Here is a 15723-nt window from a genome sequence, read left to right as displayed (position 1 = left end):
TCGTTAGGGCACACCTTGTTGATACAAAAATACTTTAATCTCTCGTGAGATAAGTGTGGAGTGAAAAAATTAACCCACCACCCCATTCGCGTCCCCTATCTTACTATGAGTTCCAAAGACGTTTCACGTTTACTATTAAGTTATAATGACAATTTTACGCGTTAATTTCAAACAAGTTAGGTTAGATGATACGAATCATTATTGATCATATCGTTTCAATTTAAACTTTGCCAATAAAAATCTTGGGTAAGATTGGATTAGCCCTTGAGGTGAATGCAAGTAGTGAACATTCTTTTGAAGCGTCTTAGTACGTAGCTATCAAAGAGTGGGAGTGAGGCGAGGATTGTTCCGAACCCGATTTATGAAGGGTTATAAATAGATTGAGAATCAATGTAAGACGTTTAGTCAATTTATTCAGAATTATATCTATTATAAAGTCCATATCCCAAAAATGTGCATGATTAACAACAATATAGCTAGTGAAATTTCACGAAATAGGTAAATATGGACCTTAAACTATCTCGTAAAGATAGAGAGGTCGTTTCCGGAAAAAAAAGTACATGATTGAGATGTGAAAATGAACAAAGTAGCCCCCACTATGTTAACTCCCCATTAGCTAACTAACAAAAAAAACACATGTCACATGAACTCTATGTTACAACAAAACAAGACAACTAGAGGCCCAAATTCATTAGGCAACACCTCATAGAGGACACAAAAGATTCCAACATGGCCATGATTGAATTAGCATATATACATATATAAATATATAATATATAGTATAGTGAACATTTCAATAAAGTACACCACATAGTACTATTGTCTAGCTATATTGCTAACGCTCTCTAAAATATTGTCGCATCCATATCAGATTATCTAAAATTAGACAACTTTTAGAGGATTCGACACACACGATTATTTGTTATTCCATGTCTGATTTTTTAGTATGATCATGATCCAACAACAAATTTTGAATCATTGTACTTGCTTCCGCCTCTGCCTCTGCCTCTATTGCGCGATTTTTATTATTTGATTTAGTGTATGCCTCGAAAAACTCCTTGTTCTCTTTCTCTAACTCATTCCATACTGAAAAATACAAATAAATATCACCATGATCAATTAGGTATACATGAAATGCCATATTAGCAATGGTGTAGCTACATAGATCGAACGATTGTCCGTTGAACGTTCTTCATCAGAAAATAATATTATGCATATTAGCAAACATCATTATGTTAATATTCATCTTTTAACTTTAAATATATTATCAGGTTATCAAGAAATACTCTACCGTCTATAATAAGTGAGAAAAATAACGCATGTTACTTGTTACAACAGGTTAAAATATATTCAAAAACCGTATACTGTCTTTGTATATAAGTTAATTTCGATGAAATATTACAAACACTAACCAGTAATAGTAATGACTGATTTGATATTTGCATGCTTAGAAAGTGCCTCTATGCATTCCTCTTTAGTCATGTGAAAAATTAGACACTTTTCTATCAGGTGCTGCACCTAACATCAAGGACAATTAGGTTAGTACATAATAATAATAATAATAATAATAATAATATAATAATAATAAATATATAAAAAAAAGGAAAATAATCCAAAAAGATAAAGTTCCCAAATTTTTAAATACAAAATCAAGGTATACAAAGCGTTCCACGTTCATGCACGATTCAAAACAGGCCACACCACAAGGGGGTTTAACATAGGCACTAGGTAGCCTGCCTTGACACAATCACCTGATTCCATAACTCGAACTTGTGACACATGATCTATAGGTCCGAACTCACATGGAGACAATATATGTGCTCCAAGACTCCCTTTGAAATTCAAAATCAAGAAAAAAGCGTAGTCTGGTGGATGAAGCATCCCGCGTTTGTAAAGGATCGAGAAAGGGTTTGCATTCAAGGGTGTGTGTTGTAGGTAGCCTAACCTGATGCAATCATTCGTAGCTGATTGCATAGCTCAAACTCATAACCTATATGTTATATAAAGACAACTTTATCGTTGCTTTTAACTTACAATCACCTTTCTAATATAGAATCAATAGAAGAAGAAGAAAAAGACCCTTGCTAATTCATTAAAATATCAAAATTTGAAGTTAGTGATTATTGATTAAGTGATCATAAATAAAAAAAATATTAGATATATTTTATCTATTTGTCCAAGCGTTAGTGAACAGAGTTATCCGATATCTATACAACATTTAGCAAATATCACGTAAAATTAGTTGAGATGCACACAAACTATTTCAGACATCATAATTAAAAAAATATATATAAAAATAAGCAAAAATATGAATCTTTTAGTTACCATGTATATGTAAGAAGCAGGGCAATCCCCCGTGATAAGTTTAGTATCAAATCTTTCACAAAAAGCAAGTTGAAGAAAATATTATATGAGAGATCAAATGCATAAAGAATTATATTATATTGTATGATATTAAATATTATTATGATAAAAGATTAATTATATTATATAGTGTAAAAAAAAGAGAAATATAGTATTTTGTAGGGCCAAGAATCCCATGTGATAGATAAATGATAATTGGTAGAGAGGGGATTAGAGGAGATTTGTGAATGACCATTTTTTTGTCTTTTATAAGATTATAATTGTCAAAGCCAGCAGCCTCCACTTGATAATTTTGTCCATCTGTAGACAAATAATTCAAAAGTAGATACGTTCGGTTCGATGCATTAAACTTTTGTTACGTAATGTTCGCGTATAGGGTAGGAAGTTAGTAGAGGTGGAAGTGTTGTCTTGCCTTGCGAATGTTTAGGATATTTAGTAGTGTCTGTCGTAATATTCGTCGTCGTACCCTTGTAGTTCTTGTTATTATGGTGTTTATTGTGGTTTGATTTCACTGTTTTATTACTGTTGTTCTTGCAGGCTTTAACGTTGTTTTATATATTGTTTTCTTCTTCGTTTTCTTGAATTTAATGCACTTGAGTCGAGGATCTTTCGGAAATAGTATGTGTGGTAATGATAAGGTATGTGTGTACTCTATCTTTTATAGACCCCACTTAGTAAAAATTCACTAGATATGTTGTTATTATTGAAGTTCGAAAAAAGATCAGACTATAAAAATTTATTATATATACATTTTTACAAGAGATTGTTTTCATATCTCAAATTTGTAATTAATCTTCTAATTACATAATAATAATAATAATATTATCAATTATGCAAAAATAAAAATATAATATCTAAGTGATAAAAAAATAAGATCGATAACATGCTAGGAAGCCGAAAATGTGTGTTATTTCTATTATTTTTAACTTGACATAAAATAAAGATGTCCAAATTTGAGTTGTCAATGGGACAACTCCGTTCACGTGGGAACGGTACTTCCGTCCTATTGAAGCAAAGGACATGGATTTGACGCGGGGGCGGAGCTAAAGCCTAGTAAATTTTAATTACGTTCGTTCGATTGAAAATTATATTAAATAGAATGAAATAATTTTTTCGTTTTGTTGTAATGAATATTAAACTGTCGAATTATTTTTGACACGAGAGGAGATTCTACAATAATATATATTCGTTTAGTGTAATTTTATAGAATGGGATACGGAAAAAGATAGAATGTTGATTTTAGTATTTTGTCTTGTAGGAGGTTAGATAGACTATTTCTGGAAAAACATCGATTCAAATAAAGCATATCGAAGCAGATTTAAAACTTATTTATCTCTAAATCTATGTCCAGATTATATTCTATTTAATTAACTCGATCACATCAGTCTAAAGCAATATCAAGAAAAACAATACTTAAACTATTTACTAACCTATCATCTGGCATACAACCTTAATAACTTGTTTATCTCTAAATTCAAGTCCGCGTCATATTCTATCTTTAATTCACTCAACCACATCAGTCTAAACCTATCTCAACAAAAATAATATCAAACTACCTATTAACTTACTATCCTTTCTACAATCTTAATAAATTTTTTTATCTCTAAATCCGTGTCTGCATCATATTCTATCTAATTAACTCGATCATATAGTCTAAAACCTATCTCAACAAAAACAATACTAAGCTACCTATTTTAACCTACCATCCATACTACAATCGTAATGACTTCTTTATCTCTAAATCCGCATCATATTCTATCTAATTAGCTCGATTACATAGTCTTAAACCGATCTAAACAAAAACAATACTAAACTACCTACTAACCTATCATTTTAAAATTAACTCCTACCACATCATTCTAAACCTATCTAAACGAAGACAATACTAAAGTACCTATTGAATCCATTCTAATATTTAAATCTTATCTCATACTAAACTACTTACTAACCTTCCATCTCGAGTATACATATCATTCTAAACCTATCTAAAACAAAAACAATACTAAATTACACCATCTAATTAACCATTCTAATACCCTATCTAAACAAAAACAATATACAATATTAACCTACTATATAAACTTACCAATTTATAAACCAAATTCTAATTTTCACAGGTTGAAATAATCTTAATTTGTGATAAATTATTTATAAACAAAATAGATAATACCAATTTTTAAACCAAATAATAAAAATATTTTTAAGACTATGGATTAGGGGTGGGTTTTGGGAGGCCCGCACAAGTGAGTTCTGCTAAGTAGGCAGCGTCAACACTTGGCCAGCCTATAACCCCTCCACAAATTCTTGCGCTACAATTAAACACTAAAAGTGTTAATTATAAAATGCGCTGCGGCCGGCTCTCACCGCCCGCTTTGTTTTCCTTACTCATTAGTTTAAGGCAATTAAAAGTAGTCATACTTGCTATGTATTTATAATACTCATGTATCACTCATAATATTTGCAATCTTCGATGTGGGAATCTAGATTGTTTGTTTTTTTCTCTCTTTAGAATTGAAAGTGAATGAATTGTTTTTTTTTTCTTCCTTGGTGTATTTTGAGTAGTTATCTCTTTTGGAAGATCTTTCGAGAACACCACAAAGATAGGAGGGGTGAGGTTTGTGTACGTATCACTCTCCTCAGACCTCACTTGTGGAAAGAAGGAAGGATCACAATAGGTATGTTGTTGTTTGAATAGTAGCGGAAATTTATCTTACAAAAAATAATTTTTTAACAATAGCACTTTTGGTACGTAGTAAAACCAAAAAAAAAAAGTAATTTTCTTACCTATTTTGTGGTGTTTGATAAATAATAGGGGTGTGGGGGTGGAGGATGATGGTGGGGAAGGGGTTTGAATGTGAGATACGTAACTTATTTCACTTTTTTCTTCGTATCATGAACTTGCTTTTTTTAGAGAAATATCTTTTAAAACGAACCAATCGTAGAGAAATTGAAAAGTATTTCCCTCTATATCCAACACACCCCTTCAAACTGTACAATATTATGATTTTGCAATGCAAATTGAAATGATATCAACAATATGCTTTTCTTTTATTTCCACTGTGATGTACAGAAAATTTGCACTGGCATCTAATAACATATGATAAATAACTCTGTCTCTGCTCAACAGAAGTCTAAGCTAATTACAGTCAATCAATCAATCAATCAAACCAAAGTCGGAAAACATTATATAACATACATACTGATACATCTTCGAAGGAAGCAGTCTCCGTCATCATGTCTTTTTTGATAAGAGTGGCTCGAGTTGAGGATTGATGTCCTTGGAAAGAAGGGATTCGTGGACACCAGATTCGAGTTCAGGTTGAAAAAATTCGTCTTTCCTTTGATTGAGAAGCCTCTGGAACAAGCTTGGTTTGTTTTCTGCCAAAGAGTCGTGTGCCTTTGGAAATTCAGTTAACCGCTGAACATGCTGAAGACAAACTTGCACTGCATCATGAACTCGGACAAAGTACCACTCTTTCCCAATCAGGTCAACCACACCAGCTTTAGCTAGGGTAAGTAGAACTTCGCGGTTGGGATTGGAAATGGCTAGCTGCAATACAACACATGTTATCGTTAGGCTGGAAAGTAGGTTTGGGATGCATATTTGTACAGTCTTAGCAAAAGAGAGACACTCTCAACCTGAATGTCTCGCGATTTATATTCCTGATGGAGCTCTTTCAGAGCTTGAACAGCACTGGAATCTATATACGTAACAGCTGGAATAGACACGTGAATTATGTTTAGTATGACGAAACAAAGGGCAGATAATAGTGTGCTCAACCCCTAAAGCATTATACTTGTCTAAGAAAAACTGTACGAGAAGAAGCTTTGGCACTATTAAAACATAGCAAAGGAAATATGCATGGTAAATTCATTATCGTTTAGTCATTCAGGTTGTGCCAACTCGTGGAGACTTACGGGCCATCTCAAGGATCACAAAATGAATTCTTGAAACTTCTGGTCCCCGACCTTTAGATTCCTCTTTTTCAATTTCATAATCCCGTAACCTGTGCAAGAAATAAAAGAGATTCACAGTGACATGTAGGATATAATTTGCTGAAAGCAATAGAACCTTCACGGTTTAGTCCATGCTTCAGAAACACTGAATTCAAGGGAAAAACTTGTCGTCTTGTGGAAAAATAAAGAAAAAGAAAAGACAGTGTTCTCACCTGTCTTTTATGTAACTTGTGTTCGCAAAGTATATAGGTGCATCAATTCGAACAATCACAATACCGTTGTATGTATATGCTTCGGGGTATTGCTGAGTATTTCTGTAAATAGTAGTTCCAGGAAGACGCCCCAAGACAGCTGAAAGCAAGTCATGTCATAAAAATTACATCAATTATAAGGCATTGACCTAAAGGAAAAAAATAACAGAACTTTGCGCTTGCTTTTAAACATCAAGTACTTAATTATCTTGAAACGCTGCAGTAAACACCTAGGGGAAAAGAAATACTCGTAAGGACTGAAGAGTCGCCAAGAAAATGAAAAATTTGAAAGAGGGATGAGAGAAGATCCAGATAAAACATTATATTGACCTGAATATTTAGGGGACACGCCAAAGAATAGCAATGGCAACATGAAGACGTCAATGATTCAATTACAGGATAGTGTTATGAAAAGCTTAAGAATCGTGCTGGCAATGAACATATAATAACTAAGTCAGTGATTCAATTACAAGGTAGGGGCGATTGCAGGAACTTACCAATATGCGGATTTGCCGATTCATGAATAACAAAAGCAAGTGACACGCCAACCTGTGAACAAATGAGACCAAAAAAAGTTGGCAAGCTGAGTTTATTCTTAAGATCATAAATATATTTTTCCTACATAAAAGTTATCAGCCAGTATATTGGAACTATTAACATCTTCATTACATATCATCAGGTTCTTTTTCTGGTTATAGAATTGGAGCAACAGGTCTTTGTTTTGACTCCCATTATGTGAAATTTCAAAATAAAGAAGGCATTGGACTTGAACCAAATACAGCAAAACATTTAAGTTAATGAATTTAACTTCAAGCATTTCCTGCTAAGTGATTGTACTTTGAACACTGTAAATTATGTAACTAACACGCAGGCCAAGCTCGTAGCAACAAACAGTTGATTGAACAGGAAAAGATAGTTCTCAATTATAGTGTATGAAAAAACTTTAATTGAACATCCAAAATGAAATTTTAAATATATTTAAGTCAGATTACAGATAAATACTAACCCCAACAAGGACACCAATCTCTATGCCTAGAAGCAAGGTTGTCATGCAAGTGATAGTCCATAACAGAAAATCTTTCTTGTCAACACGCCACAAAAATTTAGCCTCGTCGTAATCCACCTGAAATGAGAAAAAATGGTAACATGAATATAATTTTACAATCTGAACATGATATTTGCTGCAGCTAAAGTTCATTTATATGTGCTTATAGTGAAATACAGAATGTGGTCTTACTTGATCCTAAAACAGTCAGCACCTGAACAAGAATTTCATCCATGATGCTTTAAGGTTGTGAATATCTTACAGGAATGTGGTGTGCTTAGAGAAAGTAATTAAAAAATAAACAAAGAAGTGGATAGGAATCATATAAAAACAAATAGGAAACTGATAACTAAGAGCTGTTCAGGGAATTATAAATGCAAATCCTCAAATGAAATGATCCTTGACAGCTGAAAGAGTATTACTTCCTCTTCAGCTCCCGTGAATACTGTATGACTCGATATTATCTGATCATACAGCAATAATTCCCAGGGAAAATATCAATAGAGTGACAGGACAATCAAACAATGAACTGGAAAATGCTCCTATATAACACTTGCTAATTAGCCTTGCGTCAAAAAAAAAAGGTAAGGTATGCAGGATGTTTTTCCCTTGCTGGTCAGTATTTGAAACACCAATCTTTTAAAACATATAATGCAAAAATCCAAGCAAGCCAACTAGATACATAAGAGAACTATGACATGATAAACCCAATGAAGCATGATTGAGTAGTTGCTGATGTATTTAGTTAACTGCTGATGCTGTTAACTTCAACTAAAAATTATATCTGGCATATGGAGAAGTCAATTCAAAAGAATGGGAACTTTGAAAATATAAGATGGAACACATCATTTTGGGGTAGATGATGGCCAACATACCAGTCCAATTACAGCAGATATCACAATCGCAGCCAAAGCACACTGCCACAGCAATACAAATAAATAAAAATAGTGAGAAATGGAAGAGTTTAAAATATCATAACTAAGACAGGAAATTGTCAAATGTTGAACAGAAAACTGCAAGCATGCAATTATGAAAAGTTCTATAGTGTCCAACATCCTTTTGTTTAATCTTAGGTTAGAAATATGAAACATGTATTTTCATATTTATTGTCTTCGACCTTCCTAGATCGTTGATACAGAAATGCACTTAAAATATGAATTGTATAAACAGATAAAAGATGATTACATCTCACTTTTTTCTGGACATGCTGGACTCCACCCTCACCCACCCACTCCACAAAGAAAAGTAAAAGAACAGGAGCTCAATAGTGGTTGTTTCCCCATTTTGCTCCATATGGACTCAAAACCCCAATAGGTTATCCTCCCTTGTCATAATAGTAACCATAGCATACGTTACAAATTGGAGCCAAGATAGAGGCCAAGAGACTGGAAAAATTGCTCCCAATGATGTGACAGTTGAAAGCAATCTAGTTACCGACAGTCAGGTGAAAACTTTACACCTTCAAACAAACTCCTTTACCTGAGGTATGTACTCAAATACAGGAGTCAAGAATAATAGTGCACAACCCATTATAATTCCCATCACAAGCCCTGATAAGCCCGTTTTCGCTCCACTTTCATGATTTACAGCTGATCTAGAAAAAGAGCCTAACATGGCATAAGGAAAGAGGAGCTTCGTCAGAAACCAGCTGGTAGAAATTTTGAAAGATGCAAATATGAAATTGATCAAGCCACATATAATATTCCAAACCCACCTGTTGTAGGGTAAATTGAAAAGAATGAGCCACAAATGTTGGCCACCCCAAGACCAAATAACTGTTACAATAACAGAACCATAACAAGTTTAGTACAAAGTGTTCTGATTTCGCATGATACTTCTTGTGGTTGTTATACAGTGACAATAGGAGGAAAACGAAATGAGTAACCAGATAATGTTTCTTACAATTTGAATGAAATTGGTCAAGAACTAGAGTTTGATCAGAAGCTCTTAAAAAAACATTCAGCTAAAAATGTACTAAATATGAACATTTAAAATGTAAATTATCCAAAATACAAATATTTGGTGAAAAAACATATCACTTAACTCATACACATTAAACAATAGATTTGCTCAATCTCACAACAGACTATAGATAAATCAGACTTGTCAATAGAAAATAAGGGAATAGCAGTTCTTGAAGGAGATAATAGAAAGTCGCATACCTCTTGATTTGAATCCAACTCATATCCATTCTTTGCTGCCAGTGCCTTAGCAATCCCCACTGATTCCTATAATATTGGTAACTATTATCACCTATCACAAACAGATTGTCTAGAAAAGGACAGACAGTAAATGAGTAAATTCTTACTTACCAGGATAGCGACACCAGTAATAAGAACTGTAGTAGGGATCAACGACTTTACATGACCGAATTGCTTTGGTACAGAAAATTTTGGCAGCCCCTGAGGTATATCTCCCACCTAAACCATCGGATAAACATCTTTATTACAGTGATAACAATTCTGTCAATTCACATCATGCAGAGTAGGTCTTGCAAACCCTGAAGATCAGATGTTAAAATTAACTTATGCAACTATCCTTCCCAGTCCCATGTGAGGAAAAAAGTGGCAAATAACTGAAGTTGTTATTTCTGTGTTCTCAGACTTGGTCACATGTAATGTTTTTTTAGGTTAATCTTAAACTCAATTCCTGCAGTTCAGGTTGAGCTTAATTCATATCGTTCTCACCAACGAAATTGAAGGTGGATGATAGATTTTCACAAAAGCTGTACCCAGAACAACAGCTGTGAGGGGACCAGCTGCACGCAGAAACCGCAAGTACTTCCTTGTTTTTCCCTAAAAAGAAAAAAATTTAAAACAAATGAAACCTTCATATTAGCGACAAAAAAGTTTATAATACACATGAAAAGGTTGCAAGCTTCTACCAGGTGCTTCATGGTCAGAAGAATAGATAGCATCAGTGAGCCCATAATAAAAGGAGGCCATGAGAACTGCAAAAAAAAATAGAATTAGCAGTTGAAACAACAAAAAATATCTTGTAGTGATTAAATAAAGAATTAACTGAATGACTTAAAACAATGCATAGGAGTTCTCTTGCCTTTTTCCAAATCTACTCTGGAAAAGGAATAAGGAAATTTTGTTGACTAAGAACTGCCTGTTTCGAAGCAGTTTCCAAGTCTCCAACAAAATGATTCAAAATCCTCTTCGACAACATTCAGCACTTACCATTGCCTAACTTATATGACCTTCATGTACTAGGTCTTTTAATGAATATCCTTTGTCTATACATGATTGAGAGATATGAAACTCCAACCCAATATTGTAGAATATTACCCATTTATACAATCTGATAACCTTTGACTAAAAACAAAAATCCACCCCAACATTAAGGTTTTGCAGGACAATCATCATAAAAGCAAAGTAGACAGTTATATCTGACATTGCAGAGAAAATTTTAGTTTAATGCAAATTCTGGTCGTCAGTGAATAATGTGCCGACCACCCAAAAGAAAGAAATCAAATATCCAGTCTGCATACTTCAACCTAAATTATTCACATTTAAGTTTCTCTTAGCATGCTTAAAGATGGAGTAACCTGCAAATATTTAGTTCTGAGAAGTACCTTATCTGCTCCAGAAATTATACTTTCGACTAGAGGTATAATTTTGCTGCTCCGTTCTATTTCATAGCCCAAGAAATACTTTGCTTGGGACAAGGCAATGACAAAAGCGGAGGCGGTTGTAAAACCAGATATCACAGAGTGGCTGATGAAACGGATGATCCATCCAAGCCTAGAGAGGAATGAAACTGGGAATGAGACTTTGAACAAATTCAGTCAGAAACAAAACCAATTTGCAGAATTTTCAACCAGCTCGTAAGAGAATCAAGGTTACAAACTCATCAGAGCCCAGCAAACATTAAAAGGCACATTATTAGCAATCAATATCAACCCTTTAAATGCTAAGCAAAATTATCCAAGTCTTACATGGATGGCGATATTTGCATCATACTCCTCTTAGGATGAAAGGTCTAGCCCAGTGTTTAAGCATGGTTTATGTTACAATCCCCTTCGCTATGAATGGTTTCAATCAGTAGAGCCGGGGAATGATGAATAAATTCTCCTAGAAGCTATAACTTTTTGTGTGTGTATAAGAGATGATAGACATGGATTCTCACTATGACCACAAGAGAGTATGACAATCTAGATATTTCAAAGTTATGATAAGAAATAATAAAATTTTAAAGAAGAAATACCGTAACAGCGCCATTATGCATTCCAAGATGCCAACCATAAGTGCTAATAGTATAGCGAGCTCTGTGTATAACTTGTCTGATGGTTCAACTATGCTGCTCAAGACATTTGAGACTAGAAGGGACGTCAATGCAACTGGACCAATTGCCAGCTGACGAGATGACCCAAATATGGTGTAGACAAATATAGGGATGAAACCAGAATCTGTTTAGCAAAGGTAAGATTTAGAAAAGCTACAATTATGTAGATAACTAAGTAAGCAGAAGATAGATTTTGTAGTTATAAAGAATCAAATGAACATAGCTAGGAAACAAAGGTTCATAAACAACTAGACATTCGAAAAACTCAGGAATGGTCATGGCAATTTTAATCCATATAGATTTTTTCTTCAGCTATGGATGCTAAATTAAGGAGGAAAAAAAACAGTGCTTCAAAGAGGGGAAAAAATTGTCTTCTTATTTCACAACAAGGAAAACAACCTCAGCACCTAATGCAGAGCTCCATATAAGAATCAAGATTTATTTCAATTTCAGCATCAGTATTCAAAGGTGCCTTCATCAACATATCGAGAAGAGTATCTGCTTCACTTAGTTGAAATGAAGAAAGAAACCTAAATAAGTAAATTATGCTCCAATGGTGTACTTACAAAGTCCATATATGGGTTGAAGCCCTGCCAGCTTTGCATAGGACATCGACTGTAAGCATAACATAATCAGTTAAAATAAAACTGTATGTAATTCATTCATTCTCATTGAAGACCAAAAGTGCCTCAAAAAAAAAAGCACAGTTGACAAGCACTGTAGCATAAGATGATAGCTAATATAATGCTAAAGACTAACAGGGGTGACTTAGGACATTATCCAATCATCATTTTCCTATGAGCAATTAGTCTAAAAGATTCTAGTATCCACATGCTCATTCTCAATCAAAACAAATAAAGAGGACAAGTGAAATCAGCAGCGATTTCAGTCTATAGTTCTATCACATCATCAATTATACTGTTTACAAATCATAAAAGTTAAACGAGGAACCAGAGCTCCATTATCTTAAATCTACAAAATTGTTGAGAAAACGAGAACAATTAAGAGAAGCGGAGACAGAAAGGTATGAACTGACTAACGATTAAATTACACAAATGAAATGCACAGATATCCAACCTATCATCAACAGTAAGCTTATAACTAGAGGCAGATCTATAATTTATACGCAATGGTCTTAATATGTATATTGATGAAAAGAGATCCTTCCATACTCTTAACACGCGTACATGCACACTCTAAAACTGATACAGTATACTGTACATGCACCCATAGTTTATAAGCTGGATTCAATGTGTATAGCAAGAAAACCAAAAAAATTAAGTACTCCCTCTGTAATCACTAACTAAAACAATTTTCATTTGACAAAAACTTTTCAAAAATGTTTTTAAATAAATTGAATTATCAACTGTCCAACTAATAATACTCTTTACCAAGTTTGCAAATCTGTGAACTTTATTTCAAAAAGCTGGAAGAACTTTGACCTTGTCCCATAAAATGGGATTGAGAGAGTGATTAACTCAACACTATCACTCTATGAATTCTATTACTACCTCTATCTAATTTTATTTGGCACAGATGAAATTTCGAGATTCAAAGTTCTAAACTTTAACGTGAATTCGAACAACTATGTTTCATACGGTAACAGAGACGACTAATTCTGTAAAATTCAATTCATAATTTAACAAACAATCAAAAAGAAAAATTGTACCTGAGGAACAAGCATGATACCGACTGTGATACCAGCCATGAGATCAGATTGCAAGTACTCACGCACTTTATACGTTCGCATCCATCGATAACAAGGAAAAAATAGCTCAATCCATTCCTTCCACGTCATCCCCTTCATCCTCGCCCTCCATTTCGATACGACAGATGCCGAAGCAGACGCCGTCGCCGACGTAGACGATGCCGTAGCAGACGGATGCTCCAGCGGGATGATTTTCACGGCACGGCTACCGCCGGTCGACATGGAAGTTGGAGAAGGAGAAGAAGATGAAGCGAAATCTACAGAATTAGTTGTTATAGCCGTAAGGTTTTGGGAGCTCGGAGAAGCATAGGTTCTGTCCATGGCGGAGTACGGCGGCGAACGGCGGCGTAAGGTGGCGCCCACCGGGAAGTGTCAGAGAAGAAGAAAAATGGTGATTGGCGGAAAAACTATAAACTGCATTTGCCATATGATAGACTGATTGAGACTTTTAAAAACATTTTTGCAAATCAGATTTAAGAATCTTATTAATATTTTATTCTTTTTCTAAAAAAATATTTCCATTTCACTTTTTCGATGTTTCATATCTGTATTAAAAATAAAAATTGAAACTTTTTATCAAAAAGTAACTTCATGTTCGAGACTCAAATTCAAGAGTTTTCTAAATCAAAACTTTCGACTAAAGATTACAGATAACACCTCCAAGACAATTCTTGGTGGTATGGCTCGGATTCAAAACGTATATTTATGAGGTAAAAGTTATATGCAAACAATAATAATAATAACATACTCGGTGAAAATGTACAAATAGAATCTAAGACGGATTGAATGTATGTAAACTTTTTTAGTACTTCGTGAGGTGATTAACTTTGAAAAGATCTTCGATTTGAAATATAGAGAAGATATTTATATCAAATTATATTAATTTGTTATGATTAAGGTATAAAATATTTTTATATTAGTTATAAGAGTGTGTTTATAAGTTTGGTATGTAAATTAATTTGTAATTTTTTACTCTGAATTTTATAGGAGAAATAATTTCGAAGGTCATTTATATATTTTTTATAATTCTATAGTTTTTTTTTTATATATATATAAAACTTTTTTTTTTTGGTTAGGAAAGAAAAAAAATAAATTTTTTATTTGATAGATTCTACGGATCTTACAGAAGAGGTGAAGTGACAAATTCAAAATACAAGCCATGAATATCCACAAACGTCATTATCAAAGTACTTTTTAAAAATTAAATTATTGAATAGGAAATATAATGAATATAGATTGTGATTTATGAGTAAGTGTGGTTTGGATAAATATTTTCACACCCTCCTAAGATTTTACTAAATATATTATCAATTTATTTTATTAGAAGTGATTAAGTATAATTAAATGATAGAAAAAAATGAAAATATTCAAGCTTGTTGATATATTTATGATGTAAATATTAAATACGGATCAATTAATTTGTCGAAATATTACCACTAAAGTTATAATAGAATGATATGTATTTCTTCAATTTATTTAGTATTAACTAGTTTTTTTCGGAAAAAAAAGAAGTTATTAAAAATTGTTAACTTTATGAATTTTAGATTTTAGAAGCGTTTTACTATAAAGTAAAATTATCTGATATAAATTTAAATTAATTAAAATTTTATGTTAGTAATTGTTAAACATTGGATAAAAAGACATACAATTTTTCTTAATAGATCAAGAGTGTATAAAGGCACAAAGATGGTTAGGTTCATTCCCATTTGTATCTATCCACAAAAAGCAACAAAAATCATTTTCCTCATGGGGAGAGGGGGGTGCACGTATAGCTTAATTATTATTGTTATTATTACATAATATAAGTTGACAAAACATATATATATATATATATATATATATATATATATATACACATATATAAAAGTAAATACCAACAACATTAATAATATAACATATTTAATGTAATTTTACGTGTAAAAATTTAGAGAAGATAAAATACATACTGATATTGATTGTTTTTACTTTGAATGATAGACATATTGTTTTAGATAGATTTATATGATCGAAACATCTTAGCATAAAGAGTGTTAGAAAAATTAAAGATTAAAATTTTAATTTTATGAATTAACATGATATGTTAACTCCCTTTATGTGCGGTTACTATC

At 32.9% G+C, this 15723-nt stretch overlaps 2 protein-coding genes and 1 non-coding gene across 3 annotated transcripts; all 3 read right to left on the bottom strand.

Annotated features, from left to right (window-relative positions):
- Positions 1-722: 722 nt before the first annotated feature.
- Positions 723-2403, bottom strand: LOC101266225 (uncharacterized; the record flags this gene model as incomplete). Its single annotated transcript, XM_069298615.1, has 3 exons — positions 723-1086; positions 1413-1518; positions 2326-2403. Coding segments are annotated over 3 exons (348 nt in total), but the record flags the coding sequence as incomplete, so codon positions are not given.
- Positions 2404-4585: 2182 nt separating this feature from the next.
- On the bottom strand, positions 4586-4766 carry LOC112941595 (U12 minor spliceosomal RNA). Its single transcript, XR_003247017.1, has one exon. It is a non-coding gene; the product is annotated as a U12 minor spliceosomal RNA (small nuclear RNA).
- Positions 4767-5583: 817 nt separating this feature from the next.
- Positions 5584-13940, bottom strand: ST4.1 (probable sulfate transporter 4.2-like). Its single transcript, NM_001287793.1, has 17 exons — positions 13577-13940; positions 12474-12522; positions 11830-12031; positions 11198-11366; positions 10502-10567; positions 10305-10412; positions 9930-10037; positions 9780-9845; positions 9332-9392; positions 9097-9224; positions 8493-8534; positions 7579-7695; positions 7070-7121; positions 6534-6672; positions 6283-6371; positions 6004-6080; positions 5584-5914 (listed from the first exon to the last, which is right to left on the bottom strand). The coding sequence occupies exons 1-17, from the start codon at positions 13934-13936 to the stop codon at positions 5597-5599; spliced, it is 2151 nt and encodes a 716-aa protein (NP_001274722.1). The 5' UTR covers positions 13937-13940; the 3' UTR covers positions 5584-5596.
- Between the last annotated feature and the right edge of the window lie 1783 nt (positions 13941-15723).

This window comes from Solanum lycopersicum, chromosome 5 (genome assembly GCF_036512215.1).
Source record: "Solanum lycopersicum chromosome 5, SLM_r2.1".
NCBI classification, from domain to species: Eukaryota; Viridiplantae; Streptophyta; class Magnoliopsida; order Solanales; family Solanaceae; genus Solanum; species Solanum lycopersicum.
This window is presented reverse-complemented; position numbering and strand designations above follow the sequence as displayed.

Coding starts and splice junctions, on each gene's coding strand:
- ST4.1 (NM_001287793.1), bottom strand. CDS start 13,936: ATGGACAGAACCTATGCTTCTCCGAGCTCCCAAAACCTTACGGCTATA. Junction 10,413..10,501: donor TTCTGACCATGAAGCACCTG/GTAGAAGCTTGC, acceptor TTTTCTTTTTAG/GGAAAAACAAGGAAGTACTT. Junction 6,673..7,069: donor ATCGGCAAATCCGCATATTG/GTAAGTTCCTGC, acceptor ACTTGCTTTCAG/CTGTCTTGGGGCGTCTTCCT.